The sequence below is a fragment of the Scyliorhinus canicula genome, chromosome 2 (genome assembly GCF_902713615.1).
Source record: "Scyliorhinus canicula chromosome 2, sScyCan1.1, whole genome shotgun sequence".
Lineage (NCBI taxonomy): Eukaryota > Metazoa > Chordata > Chondrichthyes > Carcharhiniformes > Scyliorhinidae > Scyliorhinus > Scyliorhinus canicula.
This window is the reverse complement of record NC_052147.1, coordinates 148,999,679-149,025,669: the sequence shown is the minus strand read 5'-3', so window position 1 is coordinate 149,025,669 and position 25,991 is coordinate 148,999,679. Positions and strand designations below refer to the sequence as shown.

Here is a 25,991-nt window from a genome sequence, read left to right as displayed (position 1 = left end):
TTTAATGCTAAAAGTTTTTTTCATTAAATTTGAAGATTTTGAGCTAAACAGGCCGTTGATAATCTTGTGCTCCAATTATTGTTTCATTCACATGTGCCAAAATCTGACTCTTACGATTTGTCATCATGGAGCAAACATCAGAGTTAGAGGATCCTCTCACTCATGCTAGTTTATATTTCGTTGTTATCTGTGTACTTTAGCTATGCTAATACAAAATCAGAATACTGCAGTGCTGGAGATCTGAGATAAAAACAAAATGCTGGAAATAATCAGCAGGCCTGGCAGCTTCTGTGGAGAGCTAATCAGTGAAAACGTTTCAGGTCGTTGACCGTCCGTCAGATTCAGTTAACTCTGTTTTCCCAAAGAAGCTGTCAGATATGCTGAGTATTTCCAGCATGTTCTGTTCCTATTATCCTTGGCTATGCTAATCTCATTCTGATTACTTGTCAGATATTTTCGAGGTTAACATCATTGAAGGTCATGAAAGGGGGAAATGGCCATTAATTGCTGCAGTGCACAAATGCACTGATTTAAAATATGTACTGGATGGTGACTTGAATGGATTTGGACTTCCCAGGACAGATTCTGTCAAGCAGTTGAGTGTTGATGTTGTTGAGTGATTAAACCCAGGGATTTTAGAATGCAGAGTGCCTTGCTTTGGGAAAAATTGGAAAGTAGAGGACATAGAGGGAATAGGAACTTGTGAACCAAACTTTGCAGTTAGCAGTGAAGGAACATCTACCATCATTATGCTGACAGCTGTTCATAACATTTTACAAGCTTTTGAGGAGGCACTTGGTGTTACCAGGCATCTGATCCAGTGTGGGCAGAGCAAGAAACAATCAGACTACATGTCTCAGTGAAGATTATTTAGAGTTTAAACCATAAAATATGAATCAGGCATTATAAATTAATTTAAATCGTACAGAAAGCGAAATAAAAATGGAGGAAGTGATTAAGACACAAAGAAGGATCGAAGACAGACAGAAAAGTAAAAAGAAAATGAGTTTTGAAAAATATTTCCAGTCCTGATTAAATTCTGAAGGAATGAGACACCATATTTGTAAAAAAATACATTTTCAGGATCAGGAAAGTTGCTTGGTAATAATTATCATTGACGGGGTGTCGTGAAAAATTCACTTACACTTGAATGAATGCTTATTAACCTTTCCTGGTGCCTTTCACGAGCATCCCCAATTATGCTGTTCACTTCTTCATGCCACGACATTGATTTTGAAAATCAGTCAGCAAGGTAGAGCACAGTTGTGGAGCAACAGGATAATTCAGACATATGTGCGTCTGTGGAAGTTGGCATTTTATAATAATGATCTTTATCTTTAGTGTCACGACTATGCTTACATTAACACTGCAATGAAGTTACTGTGAAAATCCCCTAGTCGCCACATTCCGTGGCCTGTTCGGGTGCACTGAGGAAGAATTCAGAATGTCTAATTCACAGAACAAGGACTTCTTTTGGGACGGAAACTGGGGCGCCTGGAGGAAACCCACGTAGACACTGGAGAACATGCAGACTCTGCACAGACAGTGACCTATGCCGGGAATCTAACCCGGGTCCCTGGCACTGTGAAGCAACAGTGCTAGCCACTGTGCTGCCCACTTCACTCCATAATAACTCAGTGGAGTTAGCCTCGTTTCTATCACAACATCCAGACCATAGTGTTTGTAAATTTGATGAATGGAGTGTGTAGTGAAATTGTACACATCACACTGACAGCTGATGGCTTGACCATTCTGGGGGAATAATTGTTTGTGCTCCTCCTCCATGATACTAGAGTAATGTCAGTTGGATTGACACTGGACCAAAGGTGTGGGGTGTGTTGGAATCTGTCCCTGGAAAAACCAGATTGTTAGGTGAAATTGGCATAGTGTGATGTGATGGGACATCACGAACACACAAGTGCACGCACATACATGGCATATAAACCTGTATCCATAACTTGCACGTACCACTGACGGATTTCATATACAGCGTATTTCAGTTACAGGACGGTTAACTTGGAACACAAATCTTGTTAATTTGAGGTAATTCTTACGTATTTCACTTCTGCACATTCCAGGAGCAAGGACACTGCAAGCTCTTATGATCACTCTGGGGCTGCTTCTCAAGAGCATTATTCTCGGAATAAATTATTGCGCAACGAATCAACTAATGCACGGTTTTCAGGTCCCACAGTTTATGGCATACAAATTCAGGCAATTAAAGAACGCTCTTTACTTGTACTGTCAGGCTTTTCATGGCAAGTGCCTTTGAATAAAACAACATTAGAGTGTTTGTTATGTCACTGTGTTCAGTATTATTTGACCTGTCTGAGTGGTTTGCTTTAAAAGAGAGGCTTTCCTTAGGAAATACAGTATTTTAATTTGGTGAATGCTAATGACTATTATCAGCAGACAACTGCGACAGCCCCTGCAGCTGGGGTCATGCAGCAGGTTTCATTTTCTTCATGTCTGCTGTGGTTAGTGTTCTTTGTGGAACTCTTAATACACTGGAATTAAAGTGGGAATATTCTGTTATGGAAGCCAAATCTCCCTATTAATTTTACATAGTTTAGAGTTGGAGAAATGAGAAAGATTCAGATTCTCGAAAAAGGGAGCGCATTTCTAAAATTTAAAGGTAGGCTGTTTTGGGCTGATGTATTTCTTCACGCAAAGGGTAGTGGAAACCTGGCACATTCTCCCTGAAAAGACTGTTGACACTGGGGATCAATCCACAAATTCAGTACTGACATTCTGAAGAAAGCAAAATCCTGTTGGAGATTCAAAATAAAAATGGAAAATGCTGGAATCATTCGCCATGTCTGGCAAAGTGTGAAGAGAGAAATAGAGTTGATGTTTCAGGCCAGTGAGCTTTTGTTAGAACCATATTGATAGATTTTCTTTTTGTTGGGTAAGGATCTTGACAGATTTGGGACAAGGTTGGGAAAATGGAATGGGATGTTGATTGCTCATCTTGCCAAAGGAGCTGTAATCTGAGCTGAAGATGTATGCCTACTTGGGAAAATTGCATTCAGTACACATCTGGATGAGCAAGTGCAGTAAGTTACCGTTCTGGGGAATGAAGCAGATAATTCAAACATTCTGAACAATCCTAAGGATATCTTACCACATACAACAGTAGTGACCATCACGTCCAGGGAAAGGATGGAAGTTGTTATGGAATTTGCGTCCACCACTTTTCCATGTGTTCCAGATCTTAAAGCTGAAAATATTTCTAATTTTCATTCTCATTCTTTTGCCAATTACTGTAAATCTATGCCCTCTAGTTATCGACCAATTTGCTAAAGCAAGTAGTTTTGACTGCTTTGTGAAAACACTTTGAATACCTCGATTAGGGGTCTCTGCTAGAATAGGTTCAAGGGCCTGAATGGCCTATATAGGGGTTTGTATAAATGGTCTGACCTCCTTGAGCCAATTACCACACTTTAGCTTTACATAAAAGGCTTCTCTTTATGGTCACACTGTGCCCATTCTGATAACTGTCTACCTTGGGTATACCTTGATCACCATAGACTCTGGTTCACGAATGTGACTTTGTTAATAGGACCCTGCTTTACTGTTGTAAAACTGGGCATTAATCACCACAAAATTATGCATCTTAAGTTAAGTTTTCTGTCATTGTTTTTTAAATGCTAAGCTTTTGAGTTCTGTCAGCTCCACTTGGATGTACACTATTCAACTGTGAATTTCTTGAAATATGGATACTCTGAATGTGGACATGATGGTTATTGCTTGCATATGCTGAGATTTCCGTCAGGTTGTTCAGAATGTTTGAATCATGCACTTCATTCCTGAATAGTAATTTACTGTACTCATCCTGATGTTGTGCACTCAATAGATTTTCTCTAAGCAGTCATACGTATCGCATTCCGCTCAGTCTAAAGCTCCTTTGGCAAGATACAAACAGAAAATGCTGGAAAAACTCAGCAGGTCAGGCAGCATCTGTGGAGAGAAACAAGAGAAATGTTCTGTGGAAGAGTCATTTAGACCCGAAATATCAAAACTCTTTCTCTCCATAGATGCTGCCAGACCTGCTGAGTTTGTCCAGCATTTTCTGTTTTAATTTCAGATTGCCAGCATCTTTGGTAAGATGTTGCTCCCAAGCTTCATCATGCTCATATGCAAATAACTTTGCCTTCCACAGATCCAGGGTCCCAGGTTCGATTCCGGCTTGGGTCACTGTCTGTGCGGAGTCTGTACATCCTCCCCGTGTGTGCGTGGGTTTCCTCCGGGTGCTCTGGTTTCCTCCCACAGTCCAAAGATGTGCAGGTTAGGTGGATTGGCCATGATAAATTGCCCTTAGTGTCCAAAATTGCCCTTAGTGTTGGGTGGGGTTACTGGGTTATGGGGATAGGGTGGAGGTGTTGACCTCTGGTCGGGTGCTCTTTCCAAGAGCCGGTGCAGACTCGGGCCCAGTGGCCTCCTTCTGTACTGTAAATTATATGAAATGTATAGGATGATGGATGACCTTTTGTAGGGTAGCCAAAAATAAACTCTTCCAGACTTTACAGGTATAGGGAATTACAAATGTCACATTTAATGTAGAGGTTATTGAGACTGCCCCTGTTTATAACAGAGTAAATGGTCTGTGCATAGCCGGGAAGATTCCAGATTTTCACTTAAGTGCTAATCCCTATTATTACGATCCCATACCAGACCCCAACAGTTTCTAGCATACTGGACAGAAACCCCAATATTTAATTTGTAAAATTGTGAGGAAAGGATACTTGACTCCAGGAGTGATTTCAGGCACAAATAAGGATGTGGTATATTAAAACAAACTTTATTATGAAAATAGTATTACTAACTTTAATGTCATCAAGACAAATAGCAGCAGTACGGCGGCGCAGTAGTTAGCACTGCCGCCTCACGGCGCCGAGGTCCCAGGTTCGATCCCGGCTCTGTGTCACTAACTGTGGACTTTGCACGTTTTCCCCGTGTTTGCATGGGTTTCACCCCCACAACCCAAAGATGTGTAGGGTAGGTGGATTGCCCCTTCATTGGAAAAATGAATTGGGCACTCTAAATTTATTTTAAAAAATAAAGACAAATAGCTCTCAATTACCAGTTAAACAATGCTTATCAATAGAATGAAACAAAATTCAAGTAAACCCCATCTCCGGTCACAATCCACTTTTAAATACAGTTAGTAGACTTGAGAATACTTGCTGTAAAAGGTGTCGGGTTAAACCACTTTGATAAACCACTTTGAGAAAGAGAAGTCCTTCAGGAACCAGCTGCACATTCTTGACTGTCTCAAACCACTGTTTAAACTGTCACCCTGCGATACTGCTCCTGCCCTGTACACAGGGAAATCTTTAACTCATTGTCTTAAGAACAATTGCTTGCCCCAGTCACATGTTTAACTGAACTACTTTTCCCAGAAACTGCTAGTCTGTCCACAGACAGATCTAAACTCACTGTATTGAGATCAGCTTCTAGTTTGTTCACATCTCAATCTAAATCTAAAATGAAAACCTCAACGCCTGACTGCTTCAACACCGGCTCCTTCCACTAATTGCACCATCTTACCAAACTAAACACACTGTCTCTAATTATCTACTCCCCAGGGAATCTTCTTTATCTAAACAAAAGTCCATTAGTCCAAACTTTATCCATGGCTGGAATGAATTATGGTCTTTCTTTTATGATTCTTTAATTGCACCTCAGCCTTTAAAACCAGGATTTTGAAAAACGTGACTGCAGTAATCATATACTGGGCAGCATGGTCGCACACTGGTTAGCACTGCTGTCTCACTGTGCCACTGACCCAGGTACAATTCTGAACTTGGGTGACCGTCTGTGGAGTTTGTATGCCCATCCATTGAGTCAGATATTGTCATTGAAAATCTGATTTATGAGCGCCTGATCAGAATATTTCTTTCAAAGATTATTCCTGGTTACCTGAAGAGATTGGAGAAACTGGGATAGTTTTCATGAGCACGAGATGATTGAAAGGAAGACCTCTTGGAGTATTCAAAATTATGTGGGGTTTTATAGCAAGCAAAGAGGAACTGTTTACTCTGGCAAGTGGGGTGGTAATGGGGGGTGGGGAACACAGATTTCCTCATCATTGACAAAAGAACTGGGTGGAAAAGTAGAAATATTTTCAGAATGATCAGATCTGGAACACATATGAAAAGTGGTGGAAGCAAATTCGAGAAATTTGACATGTACATGAAGAGGAATAACTTTCAGAGTTTGTGTAAAATGTTCATTGTAGGAAATTGATTTAAAGTCATGATCTCTGTGATGTGTGTTTTCTTTTCATAATCTTTATTATTGTCACAAGTAGCCTTAAATTAACACTGCAATTAAGTTACTGTGAAAATCCTCTAGCTGCCACACTCTGGCGCCTGTTCGGATACACAGAGGGAGAAGTCAGAATGTCCAATTCACCTGACAAGCATGTCCTTCGGGACTTGTGGGAGGGAACCGGAGCACCCGGACGAAACCCACACAGACAAGGGAGAATGTGCAGACTCCGCACAGACAATGACCCAAGCCAGGAATCGAACCTGGGGCCCTGCTGCTGTGAAGCAATAGTACTAACCACTGTACTACCGTGCCACCCCTTTTTTAAAACAACTTTGCGTTTGTTTTGGCTGTAGAAATGATACTTTGAGTTAAAGGCAGTCGTAGTAATTTTCATTCATTGCAATAGTCAGTGAGCTTGCAGTTTAGTGCTCTTGGGTAGTGTGTCAAAAGCAGTTTTTAACTACAAGAAAACTTTTTTAATTGGTGGCTGTTCAAAAATCTGAGCCATTATGATAAGTAAAGCTGGTCGCTGTTCGTGAATTATGGTGTGAGTTTGAAAATGTATAATTTTATATGACTACTCCAGTGCTGCATTCTTGCAGATGACTGAAAATGTTCATAATGCTGAAGATGTTTGTCCTAACTTCTTTTGAAAGGTGAATGGCAGAGGCCACAATGCATAATTATATTAAAAATATTACAGTAATTAGCTTGTCTGCAGATATTCTCCCTATTGTAGCCCTGGCAACTGAGATTGAAACTGGTTAGTTCCACTGGGAATAGAGAGAGAGAGAGAGAGTGTATGTGTGGGGTGGTGGGGGGGGGGGGGGGGGGGGGGGGGTTGTTGTTGGAGATACTTCCTACAAATGCTTCACAAGCTAGTTCACATCACTTAAACAATCCCTCTGCAGGCAGTTTTTGTTGTGTAGTACACAGGAGGTAGTACACATGATGTCATATGGGGAAAAGAATTATAATTGGATCCAAGCTTGCATCTTGTGTGTGTGTGTGTGTGTATGCTTTTCATCACTGGTTGGGGAGGTGGAGGGGCTTGAGGAATAAATGAGCTTACCAGCTCTTAATTGTACTGCTATTTGTCAAGAGGTCTCAAAATATGTAGGACTGTGTTTGAAGGTGAATACCCATTTTATTTGTAGCCTAGCTGGTTTTGGGTGGAGAGAAAGTGCAGTTGCTGCCTATCTCACATTATGAAGAAGCTGGGACTGTGAAAGAGCCAGAGCAGGGTTAACTGTCACCTCTGCAGGCGCGTGATAGCTTAAATGAATTGCTGTATTAATATACTTTGTTAAGTCAGACGGAGAGATTTAGCGCGCCATTGACCTGTTCAAGCTGCACAGCCAGCTCAGTGCTGTATGGCTTCTCTGCTGGCTGCGACACTCAACATGGGCACCTTTATTCATCTGGTCAGGCGCAAGTTCAAAAGGCGTCGGAAGAAGCGGTCAGAAAGGAAAGGTAGAGTTTAATTCCTACTTTTTTTTATTGTGTGCTTAAAATCGTGTGAGCTGCTGGTTGAGCATATAGACTTATGATATCAAAGTGTTTGATTCCTTTTGCACATTGCATACTTGTGTAGCATTGGCGGGGGGAGGAGGAGGAGGACAGAGTACAGTTATTTGATTTCTTTCCAGAGGTTAATTACGATTTTTTGGGGGGGGAACTTGAGTAACATTTCACATAGAATGTTAAAACAGACTCAAAATTTGTAGCCATGCTGATGTTTGCACTCCTGTGGTTTGCCTGCTAAGAGATTGTTTAATGTTTCTTGCAAAATTTCAACCAATTCTGAATGAACATTAAATAATCCTCTATATAACTAAATGCAGTTAATTGTTTTTAGTTGCACAGTAAAATAAATTGTCAATTTTTTGTAGACTATCTCAATAATTAGTAATCCTGCTTTTTCATATTGTATTATTTAAACCATATCATGATATCCAAATTTATATTCACCCGAGCTTGGATAATTAGGGAACTTGTATATTTGACCTCCTAAAGATGGGTGAAAGGGAATGTAAAAGCTTTTAGTCAGGAGAACACCTCAGCTTGGGACCTTAAAAAACCTGCCAGGACTTGACCTCAACAGTTGATTTAATTAGAGGATAAATGTGAAGGGAGGATGAGAATGTGGGATTTGAGGTCATGTCTGTTGAGTTTTCTGAAAAACACCAGGTTACTCTGTGTAGGCACAGAATTGAAGGGACTGGGATTGTGTTTCTGAGACTCTTAACCATGTACAGTGCTTAGATTTAACATATCCTAGGAGGTGACCTCCTTTCAGTAAATGGTGCTGTGCATGGGAGTAACCTTAGTTTGGCAATGCAGGTGGGGAGCTGTCCGCCTTGAGTGCAGTGAGATGATTTATTTATTCATCTGAGACCTGCTGCCTTCTGGTGTATCTTTTGAGGTCCTAATTGTAGTACTTAGCCTTATGGAACTTTAATATACAGTTGGATATAATCAGCAATAATTTTCAATTTCTCAAATCTTAAAGCATTAAGGCAAGCATAAATGTAAATACACAGAATGAGATTTCAGGACCAAGGTTACATGAAAGATTGCTACCTACCTGTATTTTCTGAAACTATTCCACTATCTTTACTATGCCAGTGATCTTGGTTAAAGGATCTGAAAGCTGCATTAATATCTCCTGGATCTATATCATCCTGTTTCCTGCATTAATTGAACTTCAAAATTACAAGGATTCTTTTGGTTGGTTTCTTTGGTGAGATTAACGTTAATTATGTGTCAAATTATCATGCGATTTGAAACAACATGTTCCATATCTCAGACCTGGTGTGAAGTGATTCCTAAAATTGAGGAACATTGGAGCACAAGTCATCCACAGAGGTTATGTACCTCCATAGGCCAGCTTTTGTAACCATGGTCTTGAGAGCATTTTACATGCTTGCATTCTTGATTGATGAATAATGTGTTACATCCATCAAAACTAAAGGGTTTTAGGATTAATTTAAAGCTCTAAAACAAGTTCTGAAAATGAGATTGTCCTGAAAATAGTCGTCCAAAAACTGTTGGGCAGTGATTTTCGTTCAAAATGTTCTCTGTTCTTGTGACTCTTAATTTATACATCAACGTTAACAGGTCAGGGTTACAAGAACTAGATATTTTATTCTTTGCAAAGGTGGACACATTTCAGATCTTACTTTGTCTGAAACCTAGTGCATGGAGATCAATTAAAATTGCACTAAAATACATTTCCACTCTGTGCAAATGTCTAAATACAGTATCAGATGGGTAATTACATAGAACATATTCAACGAAATGAGAGAAGAGGTGCCTATATCTGCTTAAACGTTTTCAGGAGCCCAAGTAACACAGACATATGGGACTGGCAGGTGCTACATTTTATTCTGATCAATCCTTTTTTTAAAAGAAGGAGCGGGTTGATTGAGAAATATAGGTCAGTCAGTCAAATATCCTTAAGTAATGAAAATGCAGGTACCCTAAAGAATAGGCAATTAGTCATATGTCGTAGTCTGGTTGCTGTGGCTCCTAAAATAATTAAACTCATCGGGAACGTGGAGCTAGTTGTGGATATGCTTTATTTGGATATTCAGAAGCTAGTTGATGACATTTTAGCACTGGTTAGATTGTTGCCTCACAGCGCCAGGGACCTGGGTTCAATTCCGACCTTTGGTAACTGTGTTCTCTCCATGTCTGCATGAGTTTCCTCTGGGTGTTCCGTTTTCCTCACAGTCCAAAGAATTGCAGGTTAGGTGGATTGGCCCTGCTAAATTTCCCCTAAGTGTCCAAAAGGTTAGCTGCTATTACTGGGTTATGGGGATAGGTTTGGGGCCTAGGTACGGCTCTTTCAGTGGGTTGGCGCAGACTCAGTGGGCCGAATGGTCGCCTGCACTGAAGGAATTCTATGATTTTGTGTCTTTTGGAATTAATGGCACGAGTAAAACTAGTTCGAGTCTGGGGTTGTTAGTCTGGCAATTATATATTTTATAAAAAGTCAGAATGACTTAATCTTACAGCGACATATTTGAAATTGCCACGCACCCCAGAACCTAGCTTGACCTTAGAAGAGGGTCTCTGCATGGATAATTTAAAGATAATAACCTTAAAGAGTAGTGAATTTATGGAACAGACTATATCCCGTACCAGCCTCCCCGGACAGGCGCCGGAATGTGGCGACTAGGGGCTTTTCACAGTAACTTAATTGAAGTCTACTCGTGACATTAAGCGGTTTTCATTTTCATATCATAAAGCAGTGGAAAATCAAAGAGCTTGATGGGGAGTCGGGGATTGCAGTCGTTTCAGTACCTGCCCGATGCATAACCTATACTGACCACACGAAGCTTTGCCTGGAATGACCTGACTTTAGCTGCCAAGAGATCTGGAGGAGAGCATTTCTGTAATATGAATTTTGCTGATTGACCCAAAATACATGGTCAGGTTCAATGATACAATAAGTGATTGATAGTCGGCATGGTTCTGTGTTGGTTAAGTAAATAGGCTTAAACAAATGAGATGTTTACATAGACTGGTGTGAAGTGATGAACAATGAAATGGGTTAAAATAATTACGACCATCAGTACAACCATGGATGCACTTTTGGGAAAGGGAAAAAAGCATTCACTTGAAGTAAAAAAAAATTAAGTTAACATCCAAATAAAATGACATCAGCATAAGAGAAGCTACTGACTGCAAAGTACTTATTTATGGCTTAAAAATATATCTCCAAGTTTAATAAATAGTTGAATAAATAGAAGCATGGTGAGGTACTTCAATTCCTTCGAATGCACATTGTGTCATATGGCAACTTCCTATGCCACCTCTCCTGATCTGGACAACCAGATGGTCAGCAAGTGTCATCAGCTGGAGGAGCTGGAGCTTTGTATTTGAGAACTTGAGCAACAGAAGGTTGTACCAACTGCAGTGCTTTCCCAATACTGGGTAGCATGTTTTTGGAGGTGGTCAGCCCCTCTAGAGTGAGCGCTGCACAGTCATCGAGGATCAGACGGAAGTGCAGGAGTTTTGAGTGCACCAGTGTTCAGTTCTGGATATTGATGAGGGTGCAGGTTCCTCTGGGAAGCGCAGCAGAATTAGATCTATAGCACCACAGGAGATTTAACTTTGCAGGAGGGTTGGGGCAGGGGGAGGGCGGAATTTGGAAAGACATAGGACAGGGAAAAGAGGATTCTCTAGTGGATATATTTGGATAGGCAATTTTATGATGAGGGAACAGGCAGGTGTTCCTGCAGCTATAGCAAGGTTACAGGATATGTTGCTTCCCTGGTGCCGCAGTCAAGAGTGTTACTGAGCAGCTGCAGATCATTTTGAAGGACAGAGAGTGAACAGTCAGAAGTTGTGGTCCAAGTAGATCGGAAAGAGACCAAGAAGCAGTCATTAAAGGTGCTAATCTCTGAATTATCCTGGTGCCTTGTATTTTGTACTTGTGAGAATAGAAATAGGAGACTAGTGTAGACAAATATGTAGCTGGAGAGATGGTGGTGTGAGGGGGGTGAGGCAGGGGCTTTAGATGATGCCTGAGTCATAGTGAATGAGAAAGTGTTGGGCGGCAGAGGAGGTATTAGAAAGGCTGGGCAGCATGGTGGCACAGTGGTTTGCACTGCTGCCTCACAGCACCTAGGACCAAGGTTCGATCCTAGCCCCGGGTCACTGTCTGTTGGAGTTTGCACATTCTCCCCCCGTCTCACTCCCACAACAGATATGTAGAGTAGGTGGTTTGGCCATGCTAAATTGCCCCTTAATTGGGGAAAAACATTGTTTTAAATTTTAAAAAAAGGCTGATTGCAGTTAAAGTTGATAAGTCACCAGAACCAGATGGGATGTATATGAGGATGCTGAGGGTCGTTCGAGAAGACCTTGCAGAGGCACTGGTCATAATTACCGTATCCTCCTCAAACTTGGGGGTGGGGCCACCACTGGAGATTTGAAAATGATCTCTTGCTCAGAGGAGTGCAAGGACAGACCATTTATTTTAATATGTGATGGGAATGGTTTAAGAAACATATATCCAAGGCTAAAGTAAAACTACTTGGCCAAACGTGGATTAAGTAAGGAAAGGCAGCATGGACTTGTTTGAGGCAAATCCTGTCTAATCAACTTTATAATAGGGTAAGAGAATTGATAATAACAAGAACAACTTGCGTTTATACAGTACCTTTCACATGATAAAACTCAACACTTCAAAGGAGCATTGTAAACAAAGTATAAAACTAAACCAACACAAGAAGATAGTAATAATCTTTATTATTGTCACAAGTAGGCTTACATTAACACTGCAATGAAGTTACTGTGAAAATCTCCTAGCCGCCACATTCCGGCACCTGTTCGGATACACAGAGGGAGAATTCCGAATGTCCAATTCACCTAACAGCATGTCTTTCGGGGCTTGTGGGAGGAAACCGGAGCAGACACGGGCAGAATGTGCAGACTCCACATAGACAGTGACCCAAGCCAGGAATCAAACCTGGGACTTTGGAGCTGTGAAGCAACAGTGCTAACCACTGTGCTACCGTGCCTCACTCAGTTGACCAGTTGACCAAAAAGCTTGGTCAAAGAGATAGGTTTTCAGGAGTATATAAGGAGAAAAACAAGGTATAGAGAGATGCAGGGAGGGAGTTCCAGAGCTTAGGGCCAAGGCAACTCTAGACACGGTCACAATGGTGGAGTGATTAAAATCTGGGATGCTCAAAATGCCAAAATTCAATGCACCCAGCTATCTTGGAGGGTTGTGGGCCTGGAGGAGATTACAGAGGCGGGGAGGAGTGAGGCCTTGCAGGCATCTGAAAAATAAAGATGACAATTTTGAAATTACGATATTGCTTGACCGGCAGCCAAAACAAGTCAATGAGCACATGGGGTGGTTGGGTCTTGCTGTGAGATAGGAGCTACAGAGTTTTGGTTACTTCAAGTAGAATGTGAGACCCCAGCAGGAGTGCAGAACAATAGTTGAGTCCAGAGGTAACAAAGGCACAATTGAAGATTTCAGCAGCTGATGAGCTGAGACGGTCAAAGCTGGTTAATGTTTCTGAGGTTGAAATAGGCAGGGCGGTATTCTCCGCTCCCGATAAAAATCAGGATGGCCGTCGTGAAATTGGCTGAACTTCACGACGGCTCGATACGGCACCGCTCCCGAGCTATTCACGCCCCGGAAATGGGCTAGGAGCGGGGCCGCGAGTGTCACGCGTCAAATGACGCAAAAAGGCTGCGACTCCCGAATGACGCCGCTCCGCGTCATAAAAGGCGTGAGCAGCCAGAAGAACGGAGGAAGCGGCGAGGATGGTCGAGCCACGGAGGGCCGCCCCAAGATTCGAGGAGGCAGACATGGAGACCCTCCTCGATGAGGTGGAACAAAGGAGGAGCATCATCTGCCCCAGAAGAGGGCATCGCCACCCTGTCAGTGTTGTGCGGCGGGCCTGGCGCGAGGTGGGCAGTGCAGTGAGTGCTGTGGGGCACACACCTCGGTCTGGGGAACAGTGCCGAAAAAAATCTGCACGACCTCATCAGGGCTGCTAGGGTAGGTGCCAAGAGGGTGCCCCCGGGTCACAACAACCCCCCCTGCCCGAGTCCCTCATCACCTACCTCCCCCCGGGCACAAGGGAGGGGGGGGGCGGGGAAGAGTGAGTGGAGGGTGGTTTACAAAGTTGTCAAAGACCCACATGAGTGCTGCGACCCCCTGGAGAGGTGCAATGGTTTTGTTCTAACTTTACCCCCCTTCCTTTGCCAATATGTGAACGCCCTGATGATACCTGCCAAATTGATGATCTTTCTATTGCTCCCCCCCCCCCCCCCCAAAAAAAAACAGGACAAGACTGCTCACAATACCCGGAGCGGTATACCACCCCCTAACCACGTTTGAGCAGAGGACACTGGACCTTGCTGGGGGGGTCTTCCACCCGGGAGGTCGCGCAACGCGAGGTTGGAGGAGCAGAACAAAGTGAGACAACCCTGCATGACAACCCCCCCCCCCCCCCCCCCCCCCCCAATCATCTGTCTCTGCACACTCTTTCCCACCACCCCCCCACCACCCCATCATCTGTCCCTTCACACACTGGACCGTCCTACGCCCGGCCGAGCGTTTCTAAATAACCCTGTTTCATTCTCTTCACTAGGACCTGCAGCCGAACGACCAGCGCCGTCTACATCCAGGCAGAGACCAGCATGTTCCACCACCGCACCGAGGGACCGCACGCCAGAGGGTGCCAGGAGGACACGCAGGGGTTGCATCCTCCCAAAGTGAATCTGTGGAGCAGGAGGCGCACAGGACGCTGACACAGGGAGAGGGAGACATGGCCCGACAACGCCTTGTGGCCGCGCATCACTGGAGCGATGACCTCGACAACATGTCTCCAGACGAGGATGTACAGCTTGCGTCACTGCTGTCTCCCACACTATCCACCATCCCAGAGACACTCAGCTCGGTTGGCCAATTAAGTGATGAGGCTCCTGGGTCACGGTCTGGTTCGCACAACACAGCTGAGCAGGTACAACAGGTGGAGGTCGGAGCAGCTGAGGGCCCGGACTGTCGGAGGGCAGGCCAGGCCCAGCATTCAGCTGGCTCCCAGACGTTTCCCGGGGTCCTGGATTTATATGACCCACCCGCACAGCCGATGCATTTGCAAACCCAGGGACACAATGACGGGATGAGGGCCGTCTTCCAGCAGCTGCAGACGCAGTTAGAGGAGTCAAACCGCGTCCAGGAGCAGGGAGTGGTGCCGCTCATGGCAGCCACCCAGGCCGACACCGCACGGGTGGCGTCCGCGGTCAAGGCAGTGGGTGAAACGGTTTCGGCCATGGGTCATGTTCTGCAAGACGTTGGGCTTAATGTGCACACGCCATCCATGGCACTGGACAGGGCTGCCCTCTCACAGACAGCAATGCGCCAAAGCCAACATGATATTGCCGGTGCGCTGTGGGCCTTGGCCGAGTCTCACCAGGTCATGGCACAGTCCCAGCAGGCCATGGCACAGTCCCAGCAGGCCATGGCACAGTCCCAGCACATCATGGCACAGTCGCGGAGAGCATCAACCGCCTGACACACGTGCTGAATGGCATCGCGCGCACACAAGTTGAGGTCGCACAGTCCCTGGCGGGAATGTCTCACTCCCTGGACTCCGTCTCTGTGAACTTTCGGACCCTGGTGGAGACCGTTGCAGGCCTCCAGGACTGGCAGTGCCTGGTGTCGTTGGGGCGACGGGGCACCTCCCCGCTCGCACCTCCGTCCCACAGTGAGGCCCGGGGGCCACTGGGCTCCCCGAGGGAGGAGGAGGTTCTGAGGCCCGTCCCTTTAACTCCATCATGGGACGTCCCGGAACGCTCGGCCTCCCCCCCCCCCCCCCCCCAATCCCTGGTGCATTTGGTGGGCAGCGGGCAGAGCGGGGTGGCACCCATGTCATCCGAGACGCCCGCAGAGCAGCCTGGCCCATCAAGGCCGGGTCGCCCCAGGAAAGGAGTGCCGACGGGGAGACATGTCGAAGGGGGCGATTCGCAGCAGTCCTCCTCCACTCCTGCTGTGTCATCTGGGGAAGCACTTAGACGTAGTGGTAGGGCCCGTAAGGCAATGAAGAGGGACACATAGTAAGTTGGCATGGGTGAAGGGCACAGATTAGTTGTAGGGGCTAGGGCATCTGTAAATAATGTTAACCATTAAACTCACTGTTGCACCTAACTTGTAAGACTGTGATTTTTTCCGGAGCCACAGGGATCGTGATGGTGACCGAGTGTCGCTGGGGTTGACGAGCGTTGAAACTACGGTGCCGGGTGTGCAGTCCCTTCCCCCTCACTCCCTCCCACAGCTACCCCACGCGGGCACGTGATGGCGTGTCCCTGACGAACTCAGCGACCAGCGAGATTGATGGTTCAGCTATTGCCATGAGTCAGACTTTGTCTAACGATTCTGAGCTCACAGCTCATCGCAGATCGGGCTGTCATCATTCAACACGGCACTGATCACACCCGCTGACACAGCCATCAATGTCGTGCCATACCGTCTGGCCCCAGTGGTAAGGGTGATTTAGAACTGGAGCAGTGTACGCAGAGCGGGGGTTGGGGGGGGCACTTGTGTGTTGACCCTCTGCACGACTGGCGATGCAGGTGTTGGTCTTCAGCGGTGCCGTCGCGCGCGATGCGTGAATCTTGCTGCCACCAAGGTGTCGCGTGCCCTCCGTCCTCGCCCGGTCCGCCATGCAGCCTCCTGGGCATCACCAGCAGCCGCTCCTGTCTGCGTGCTGAACCCGCAACTCCACTGACCTCCTCCCCTTCCCCCTCCTCCTCCTCTGTGCTGGCACCACTGCCACTGGCTTCTCCCTCCGCCTCCTCCTCCAGGGCATCTCCCCTCTGCATCGCGATGTTGTGCAGCGCACAGTAGACCACGACATTGCAAGCGACCCTGTCGGCCTGGTACTGCAGGGCCCCTCCAGAGCGGTCCAGGCACCTGAATCTCATCTTCAGGAGGCCAAGGCAGCGCTCCACCACACCCCTGGTTGCTGCATGGGCCTCGTTGTATCGGGTTTCCGCGTTGGCCTGAGGCCTCCGTATAGGCGTCATCAGCCAAGACCTCAGTGGATAACCCCTGTCGCCTAGCAACCAGCCCCTCAGCCGGGGGGGGCCGTCCCTCAAACATCGCAGGGATGTACGGCTGCGCCAGAATGTAGGCATCATGCACACTCCCTGGGAACCTTGCGCACACGTTCATGATCCTCATGTGGGGGTCGCATACCACCTGGACATTCATGGAGTTTGTCTTCCTCCTGTTTGTGAAGACCTCCCTGTCCCCTGCAGGCGGGCGCATGGGGACGTGAACACAATCGATTGCCCCCTGCACCATCAGTATCCCAGCCACGCTGGCAAATCCACGAGCTCGTGAGTCTTGACTTGCTCGGTCCTCGGGAAAGGTGATGTAGCGGTCCGCGATGGCATGGAGGGCGTCGGTCACATCCCGGATGCACCTGTGCACCGATGCCTGGGAAATCCCGGAGAGGTCCTCGCTCGGAGACTGGAAGGAGCCGGTTGCATAAAGGTTCAGTACAACCGTCACCTTGATGGCAACCGGGATCGCGTGTCCTCCTCCCGTTCCACGTGGGGCGAGGTGCGCCACGAGGTGACAGATATGTGTCACCGTCTCCCTGCTCAATCGGAGTCTCCTCCTGCAGGTGATGTCCGGCATTGTCTGGAAAGAGATCCGGGCACGGTACACCCTAGGCCTCGGTCGTCGCCTCTGGCGCCCTGGCTGCACCTTCACTCTCTCCTCCTCTTCCTCCTTCTCCTCCTCCTCCACCCCATGCTGCTCAACGACGGCCAACTCCGCGGCCATTCCCTCAGCTCCTGCAGCTCGCCCCGCGGCCACTATGGGATGTGGCTGTGAACACTGCTCGATCTCCAACTGCAGTGCAGCGGCCCCGACCACTGCGCTGAACATAGCCGTTCTGTTCACATACATTTTGCTAACCTACAGAAGGATGGTGGGGGGCAGAGACACGACATGTTAGACGGAGGTTATTCGACAGCTCGGCAGCCGCCTGCCACGGGATACCTGTGTGTCCTGGTGGCCTGATCGCGCTGCTGACACGCGGCCAGCCTAACCCCTGGTCACTTTCTGCTTCCAACGGGCAGTTAACTACGTCCTCCTCACAGGTGCGTCAGTGTCCTGTGGCCGTAAGCCACAGGGCAACCAGCGGCCGTGTCCTCTTGCCCGTCATGCCATGGAAGGGTGGCTGACATTTTGTAACCGGGGGGTGGACGAGTCACTCCCTCCCTCTCTCTCTCCCCCTCTCCCTCCCTCCCCCCTTCTCTTTCTCCCCCTTCTCTTTCTCCCCCCTTCTCCTTCTCCCCCACTCCTTTTCCCCCCCTTTCCCCCCACCCCCCTTCCCCCCACCCCTTCCCTCCCTCTCCCTCCCTCTCTCTCCCTCCTTCCCTCTCCCTCTCTCTCTCTCCCTCCCTCTCTCTCCCTCTCCCTCCCTCCCCCTTTTCCTTCTCCCCCCTTTTCCTTCTCCCCCCTCCCCCTTTTCCTTCTCCCCCCCTTCTCCTTCTCCCCCTTCTCCTTCTCCCCCCTTCTCCTCCTCCCTTCACCTTCTCCCTCCACCCCCCTTCTCCTTCTTCCTCCACCCCCCTTCTCCTTCTCCCCCCCCCTCCCTCCCCCTCTCTCTCTCCCTCCCTCTCCACTTCTCCTTCTGTCCCCCCCCCCTCCACCTCCCCACTGTTCGCTGGGTTCTCCGGGATGCCAGCCCCGGTTTGCTCACAGTCCGGCAGTCCGCTCACGAGCTGGCTGACGAGTTTGAAAAGCAGGTGTGTCAGCCGGCGTACTCAACTTGCGTGCCGATGTCGGGACTTCGGCCCATTCGGGCCGGAGAATAGCGGGAGGCCGGTTTTGGCCGTTTCGGGCAATTTGATGGGGTTATTCGCAGGAAAGGTGGTTGGAAAAATTTGCGCGTTGGGGAGAATAGCGGGAGCGTGTCGGACCGGCGTCGCGGGAAAAAACGGCGCGTCCCGCTATTCTCCGCCCCGGCATGGGGTCAGAGAATTCTGCCCGCAATCTCGGTGATGTGGCAGAAGCCATTCAGGGTTAAATATGACACCAGAGTTGGAAACCACTTGGTTCAGTCTCAAACAATTGCCAGAGAGTGTGCCAGGGAGTGGGACACAATCTGTGGCTGGGGAACAGAGTTTGGATTTGATTGGATTGGATTGGTTTATTGTCATGTGTACTGAGGTACAGTGAAAAGTATTGTTCTGCGTGCAGCTCAAGCAGATAATTCCCTACATGAAAAGAGATGAGTACGGTTATAGGAGATGTAAGAAGAAGACCTGTGTGAGAGCTCACAGAGAGTTACCATGCTCCGGTGCCATCTTGGATCAGGAGAGGGAACCAAAAATAACTGCATCAGACTTCCCAATTTTAATTAAACAAAATGCCTGCCCATCCAGTACTGCGTGTCAGATAAGCTATCTGCTAATTTTGCAACAGTGGAGAATTTGCGACAGGCCTTTATTTGAGGGTAATATGGCCGATGTGGTGTATACGGACTTCCAAAACGTGTTTTTAAAAAATTTTTTAGATTACCCAATTATTTTTTCCAATTAAGGGGCAATTTAGCGTTGCCAATCCACTTACCCTGCACATCTTTGGGCTGTCTGTGGGGGCGAAACCCACGCAGACACGGGGAGAATGTGCAAACTCCACACGGACAGTGACCCAGAGCCGGGATCGAACCTGGGACCTCAGCGCCGTGAGGCGGTTGTGCTAACCACTAGGTTGATGTCCAGGGAATAAAAGGGACTGTGGCAACAAACTATGAAAATGGTTGAGTGACAGGAATTGCGTATATTCCAACAGCTGAAATGTCAACTGTGGTAGACTTGAAGAGGACAGCAAGATGGCAGATGAAATTTAATGCAGAGACGTGTGCATTAATGCATTTTTGTTGGAAAACTGAGGAAAGGCAATATGCATAAAAGGGAACCGTTGTTAAGAGAGTTCAGTTTATCCAGCAGTTAATTGTTCATAGGTGGGGCTGGGACATTAATTCTTCTTTCGTGCAATTCTGTGGCCAGAAAGTGGCAGGTGAAAATTGTGCATTGTGTCTGTACTGAACACTCCCTTGGGCAATGTGACCTAACGACAACTTGCTCTATGTTTCACATTATCGGAGACCTTATGGTAGGGTTTAACATCACAGCAAGTGTTCAGAAACAATTTGTCTCTAATAATTTCCTATCCTGAGAGCTGGGAACGTTGCCATATCAGAACAACAAACAGAATACAAATTCAGCCCACTTGCAGGGTATGATGTAGAGTCAATGTGTTTCAGTCCCGATCCGTGTATAATGCTGCGAATTTAAATTCGCTATCGGTAGCACGGCTTACTTGTGTAATGATCAAAAAGGTTTCTGTATATGACTGAGCATGTGCACACAAATAATTTTGCCCATATTTGTACATTGTTGGCTTGCGGAGTATTTGGAGATGGAATCAATCTGATGCATATTGGATGTGGAATTTCTCAGATCTAAAGTTTCATGCTGGAGTACAATATTTGGTATGTTATGGCACATTACATCAATGGCTGCACTTCAAAAGTACTTTTGCTTGTAAAGCACTTAGGGATATTATGAGTGAAAGAGGCTATTAAATTGAAGTTCTTTTCTTTTAAGTTTAATGAAGGGCAGAAATTGGTTGCATAACATTGCAACCAAAGCTATCCACATAACATTTCTTGAATTTGATCCTACTGCTGTTATACATTATATAGGTCCCACCCTATAGTTATAAAAATTGAAATGGGCTAATTCTTCTCAAAAGAAAACTAATTGTTGCAAGTCTCTCATTTTGATGAAGCTTCACACCCAAAGTATTAACTTTGCTTTCCTCTTCGGAGCTGGCCAAGTTGCTGTGTGTTTCTCACATTTACTACTTTAATAGGTTTGTGTAATGCATCCAGTTCTCGAGTTTTACAAATTTATTTTGATCATATTTAAGAAACAGACACGATTTTTATTTTTTGAGGCAATTTCTGTATTTTTATTCTCTTATTTTATTTCCTAACCTCCTCTCCTGAAAGCATTTAAAAACCTTTAAGATTGTGAGGGGTATTGACTGGATGGATGTGGAGAGAATGTTTCCTCTTGTGGGAATCTAGAACTGGTGGTCCACTGTTTAAAAATAAGGAGTCGCTCATTTAAGACAGATGAGAATCATTTTCTCTGAAGGCCAGGAGTCGCTGGAACTTTCAAAGCGCAGTGGAAGCAGAATCAAGGCAGAGCTAGATAGATTCTTGATTAACAAAGGGTGAAAGGTAATCGATAGGGAGGTAGCACGGTAGCATAGTGGTTAGCACAATTACTTCACAGCTTCAGGGTCCCAGGTTCAATTCCTGGCTTGGGTCACTGTCTGTGCGGAGTCTGCACATTCTCCCCGTGTGTGCGTGGGTTTCTTCCGGGTGCTCCGGTTTCCTCCCACAGTCCAAAGATGTGCAGGTTAGGTGGATTGGCCATGCTAAATTGCCCTTAGTGTCCAAAATTGTCCTTAGTGTTGGATGGGGTTGCTGGGTTATGGGGAGGGGTGGACTTGGGTAGGGTGCTCTTTCCAAGCGCTGGTGCAGACTCGATGGGCTGAATGGCCTCCTTCTGCACTGTAAATTCTATGAATGCGAGTGTGAAGTTACAAGCAGATCAGCCATGATCTTATTGAATGGCGGAGCAGGCTCAAGGGGCCGAGTGGCCTACTCCTCATAATTCAGATGTCTGCAAGTGAGGAATTACAGTTCATTTCGCTCTCGACAGTATCATGGCTGAGGCTAATCTGTCCAGATGTACATGTGCATTCGGGCCAGAATCATGAGATAATAAGAAGTGGCAAACTTGCAGCTTTAAAAAAAAACACCCAAATGAACATGTGGTGAAGCTTTTGGTTCCTGCCACCTTATAGGAGAAGTCGGCTAATTCAGCACTGTTGCATGTCGTATTTATTGCTCAAGGTTGTTTATGGGCAGCCTGGTGGCACAGTGGTTAGCACTGTTACCTCAAAGCACCAGTGACCCGGGTTCAATTCTGGCCTTGGGTGACTGTGTGGAGTTTGCTCTTGCTCCCCGTGGGTTTCCTCTGGGTGTCCGCTTTCCTCCCACAGTCCAAAAGATGTGCACGTTAGGCAGATTGGTCATGCTAAATTGCCCCTTAGTGTCCAGGGGTGCAGGTTAGGTGGGGTGGCGGGAGAGTGGACCTAGGTAGGATGCTCTTTCAAAGGGTCGGTGCAGACGCGATGGGTTGAATGGCCTCCTTCTGCACTGTAAGAATTCTGTGAATTGCTCAGAGGAGTATGTAATTAAGAGAATTGCAGACACTAGCTTGTGCAGTATCTATACAGGAAAATATCAAATACCTTGAGTTGACTCTATTTTAAGCACTTTTTTCTTTGTTAGATTTTAAAGTTGCTGGTGATATTGGTTTGACATCCTTTTCAGTTAATCAGGTTTACAACTTGGTGACACAAACAAGATTAACGAGTTGTTGAGTCTCAGTTCAATTACTGAACACTGTTCAAAGAGATGTTTGAAGACTCTCCCTATGTCTGTGTGGGTCTCACCCCCCACAACCCAAAAGATGTGCAGGTTAGCTGGATTGGCCATGCTAAATTACTGCTTAATTGGAAAAAAACAAATAATTGGGTACTCTAAATTTATAAAAAAAGGAAAAAAAGTTATTTGAAGAGGAACCGCTAAATAATGTTCTGTGTACTAGATGTCGTTCAGTGGCAGACTTATCCTTGTTTCAGAGTATTAACAAACCATGGACTTTGCTCTCGATGTAACAAGGAAAACTAATCGCCACCAGATCGAACAGGCTGACTGGAAACTGTATGATGTTGATGTAGTTAATGTCAATGCGCAGCCGATAGTGAGAAGAAAGCCTAAATCTTTGGCACCAGACTACATCGGACCGACTTGCACATCATCTCTATTTACCCACTATCTCCCAATCCCTTGGTACACTTTGTTATCAAAAATCATATTTATAACAGTCAAGGTAGTCCAAGGAAGTTCAAGTAGTCCCGGAATCCATAGACATTTGGATGAGAGAATTTCAGATTTCTATTAATCATTGTGTAAAAACTGCTTACTACTTTTCCTTTTAAGTGGACTAACTCCAGTTTTAGGATTATACCTTCTCATTCTTTATCTCCCCCAGAGGACTTGGATCAGATATCCCCCCCCCCCCCCCACCCATCTTCTAAACTCAAGGGAACAATGTCTGAGCAATTGGTTTTCACAGCTAACTCTGGTGAATCTGCACTGTGCCCCTTCGAAGGTCAACATATCCTCTCTGATGGGTGGCTCCAGTATCCAATTTGGGTCTGATAAAGGCAGTACAGTACTGAAACATAACTTCCTTCCATTTGCATTCTAGCCCCCTTGAGATAAAGTCCAATATTCCATTAGTCTTTTTGTTTGCTTTTTGTACCTGCCTGCAAACTAAAAATTACTTTTGTATTTGAATAAGTAACAATCTCTTTGTTCCTTTACATTTCCTAGTTTCTTACGATTGATAAAACACTTGGATGTACTTTTCCTGCATCCAAAATGGATGACTTCACAACTGCCTGTATTGAACGTCATCTTCCATACTTTTGCCCAGTTACCAGTCGACCCACTTTGATTGCCTTGCTCTGGCTGATCTTGTCCTCCCCTAATCTGATTATTTTGGTGCTATCTCTCACTGCACAAACGTAGCACCACATTTTTATTTTCATTTGATCTTTATTTCTGAATTGATTTTGCTTCTTAACTATTCTCAACCTCCAGTCCAAAGGTTTCATTGGATCACCGAGAATATTTTTGATAACTTTTGTGCAGAGTTTGGACTTGGAAAGGCTTGAAGATTTACGTTGCATTGTTTTTTAAAATCCTTGTTAAATGCAGTTTTCCCTTCGTTCTTCGATTAACATTTCACTTTACCGTCTAATTTTACTATTGTGTTAATTTATAACAATGCAAACATTTTGTGATTTCCTTTTGGCTGTTTTGAAGTAATCTTTGTTGCCATCAAATTGGGAAATGTTTAAGATCAGAAAGTTGAGCGTTTTATTAATTAATGATGATTATCTGTTTCTCGTGACCATGTCTTAAAACAATTTAATTTAACCCGAGAATTTCTCACTTTCTCATTATTCAACAATTGTCAATTAATATTTTGAAATATGGTTTCGAGTTCTCGAGTCAAAATATTTCAAATGATTGCAAAATTATTTCTGATATGGAGATGATTTCATGCCTGTTATGTGGTGTTGTTTATATAAGCTGTTTCTTTCTTTAGGTTTTCTGTATTTATAGGACTAAAGGGATAAAACAATTTAGTTTAAAAACATCTTTGTATCATTTGTTCAGTGTCCAAATAAAAGTACAAATAGGATTTGGTTATCAGAACACACAGAATCACCTAGAATGCAATGTCTTTAAGCAAATCGATTTAAAAATCAAATATACCAATGCAGTCTTACTGAAGTAGTACCATTCATCCTTTTCTGTATCAAATCTAGCGTCCTCACCAGATGTTTGTTGTATTCAATTATTAGTTTTATATTTGTCGAAAAATAATTTTTAGATCTTTGCTATGCTCTTGGGATTTTTAAAAAGCTAAGTTATTTAACCCAGTTTCTTTTGAATTTTATTTTCAATCAAGAGACTTTGGTAGCCCCCACGAATTGAATTAACCGTCTACCTTTTTTTTCTATTTTTCCCCATTAAGGGGCAATTTAGCGTGGCCAAACTACCTACCCCGCACATCTTAATAGTTATTTTGCTTAAAACAAGTTCAGTTTTCTCTTTAAATGTTCACGGTTCTTAACTGGATCCTAATAATATGAACATGGAGAGCATTAATAACTTTAGATTCACAGACATGCTATTCCAGAAATCTCAAGTTAAAAGCTGCAAGGGTTAACAGCTCTTAGTTTCAGGCTAATTATACATTATTGTTGATACCAGTTACAGCAGAATGCATATTCCAATGCATCTGACACTAGTTTCAGCATTGTGATTAAATAGCAAACCATTTAGCATTCATGTTAGTTACGCCACAATGTACCCTTGGAGAAAAGGGCAGGGAAGAAGAGAAAAAGAGTGGAAAGAATTCCCTTTGGGATTGATGGGGATAATCGTTTTTAAGATCTTAGACTTCAAATTCAACACAGGGAAAGAAAAAACAGCCAATTTGGAGTCATCTGCAAGGTAACTATCATTGATTTGCAGGTGGCTTTTCATTTCTTAGAAGCCATGATTCATTGAAGTACCTTGTACAACACGGATTCAGATGTGTGGAAAATATACACATTAAAAACATTACTTTGTAACTTTGTTAAGCAAAAACTGTGCCCCTATGAGAAATAATACTTAGTTTCTGTGCTCTTGATTCAGAGTATATGAATGATTTTAAAAGACAGGCCTGATATTAATCAGCATTTAAGGTAGAAGGTTAATTTAGGGCAGCATGGTGACACAGTGGTTAGCACTGCTGCCTTGCGGCACTGAGGACCCGGGTTCAATCCTGGCTCCAGGTCACTGTCAGTGTGGAGTTTGCACATGTCTGCGTGGGTCTCACCCCCACAACCCAAAAGGATGTGCAAGGTAGGTGAATCATAGAATCATCAGAAAACTTAGAATGCAGAAGGAAGCCATTCGGCCCATCGAGTCTGCACTTGGAAAGTGCGCCATACCCAAGCCCACACCTCCACCCTATCCCCAAAACCCAGTAACCCCACCCAACACTAAGGGCAATTTTGGACACCTAAGGGAAATTTAGCATGGCCAATCCACCTAGCCTGTACATCGTTGGGCTGTGGGAGGAAACCGGAGCACCCGGAGGAGAACGCGCAGACTCCGCACAGACAGTGACCCAAGCCAGGACTCGAACTGCGCTAAATTGACCATGCTAAATCGCCCCTTAATAAGAATTGGGTACTCTAAATTTATATTTAAAAAAATTCAACATCACTTTATCTATTTTTAGCCTCGGCAGGGAATGCCACCCACATCCTTTTTTCAAACAAAACATAAACATCATTGTATGTAAAAGACTTCAATTAAACGTGCACTATTAACAATATGGTTTATAATTACATAAGTTATGTACTTGGGTTTACTTACTTCCTCCAGAAATTGAAGCAAAAATTATGTGAGGAAAGATTTTTTCGTATAGTGAGTGAGTGTTTACGG

General features: G+C 45.1%; 1 protein-coding gene across 3 annotated transcripts in view; it reads left to right on the top strand.

The window, feature by feature from the left end:
- The window catches only part of adarb1b (adenosine deaminase RNA specific B1b), a 391,221-nt gene that overhangs the window by 161,159 nt on the left and 204,071 nt on the right, over positions 1-25,991 (top strand). The window contains exon 1 of one of the 3 annotated variants that reach the window (XM_038787595.1): positions 7,581-7,749. The exons of the other annotated variants lie outside the window; for them this stretch is intronic. Within the exon in view, the coding sequence (XP_038643523.1) occupies positions 7,650-7,749 (100 nt within the window). The 5' untranslated portion in view covers positions 7,581-7,649. Of the gene's footprint in view, positions 1-7,580; positions 7,750-25,991 lie in introns of those variants that run through there. 3 annotated transcript variants of the gene reach the window in all.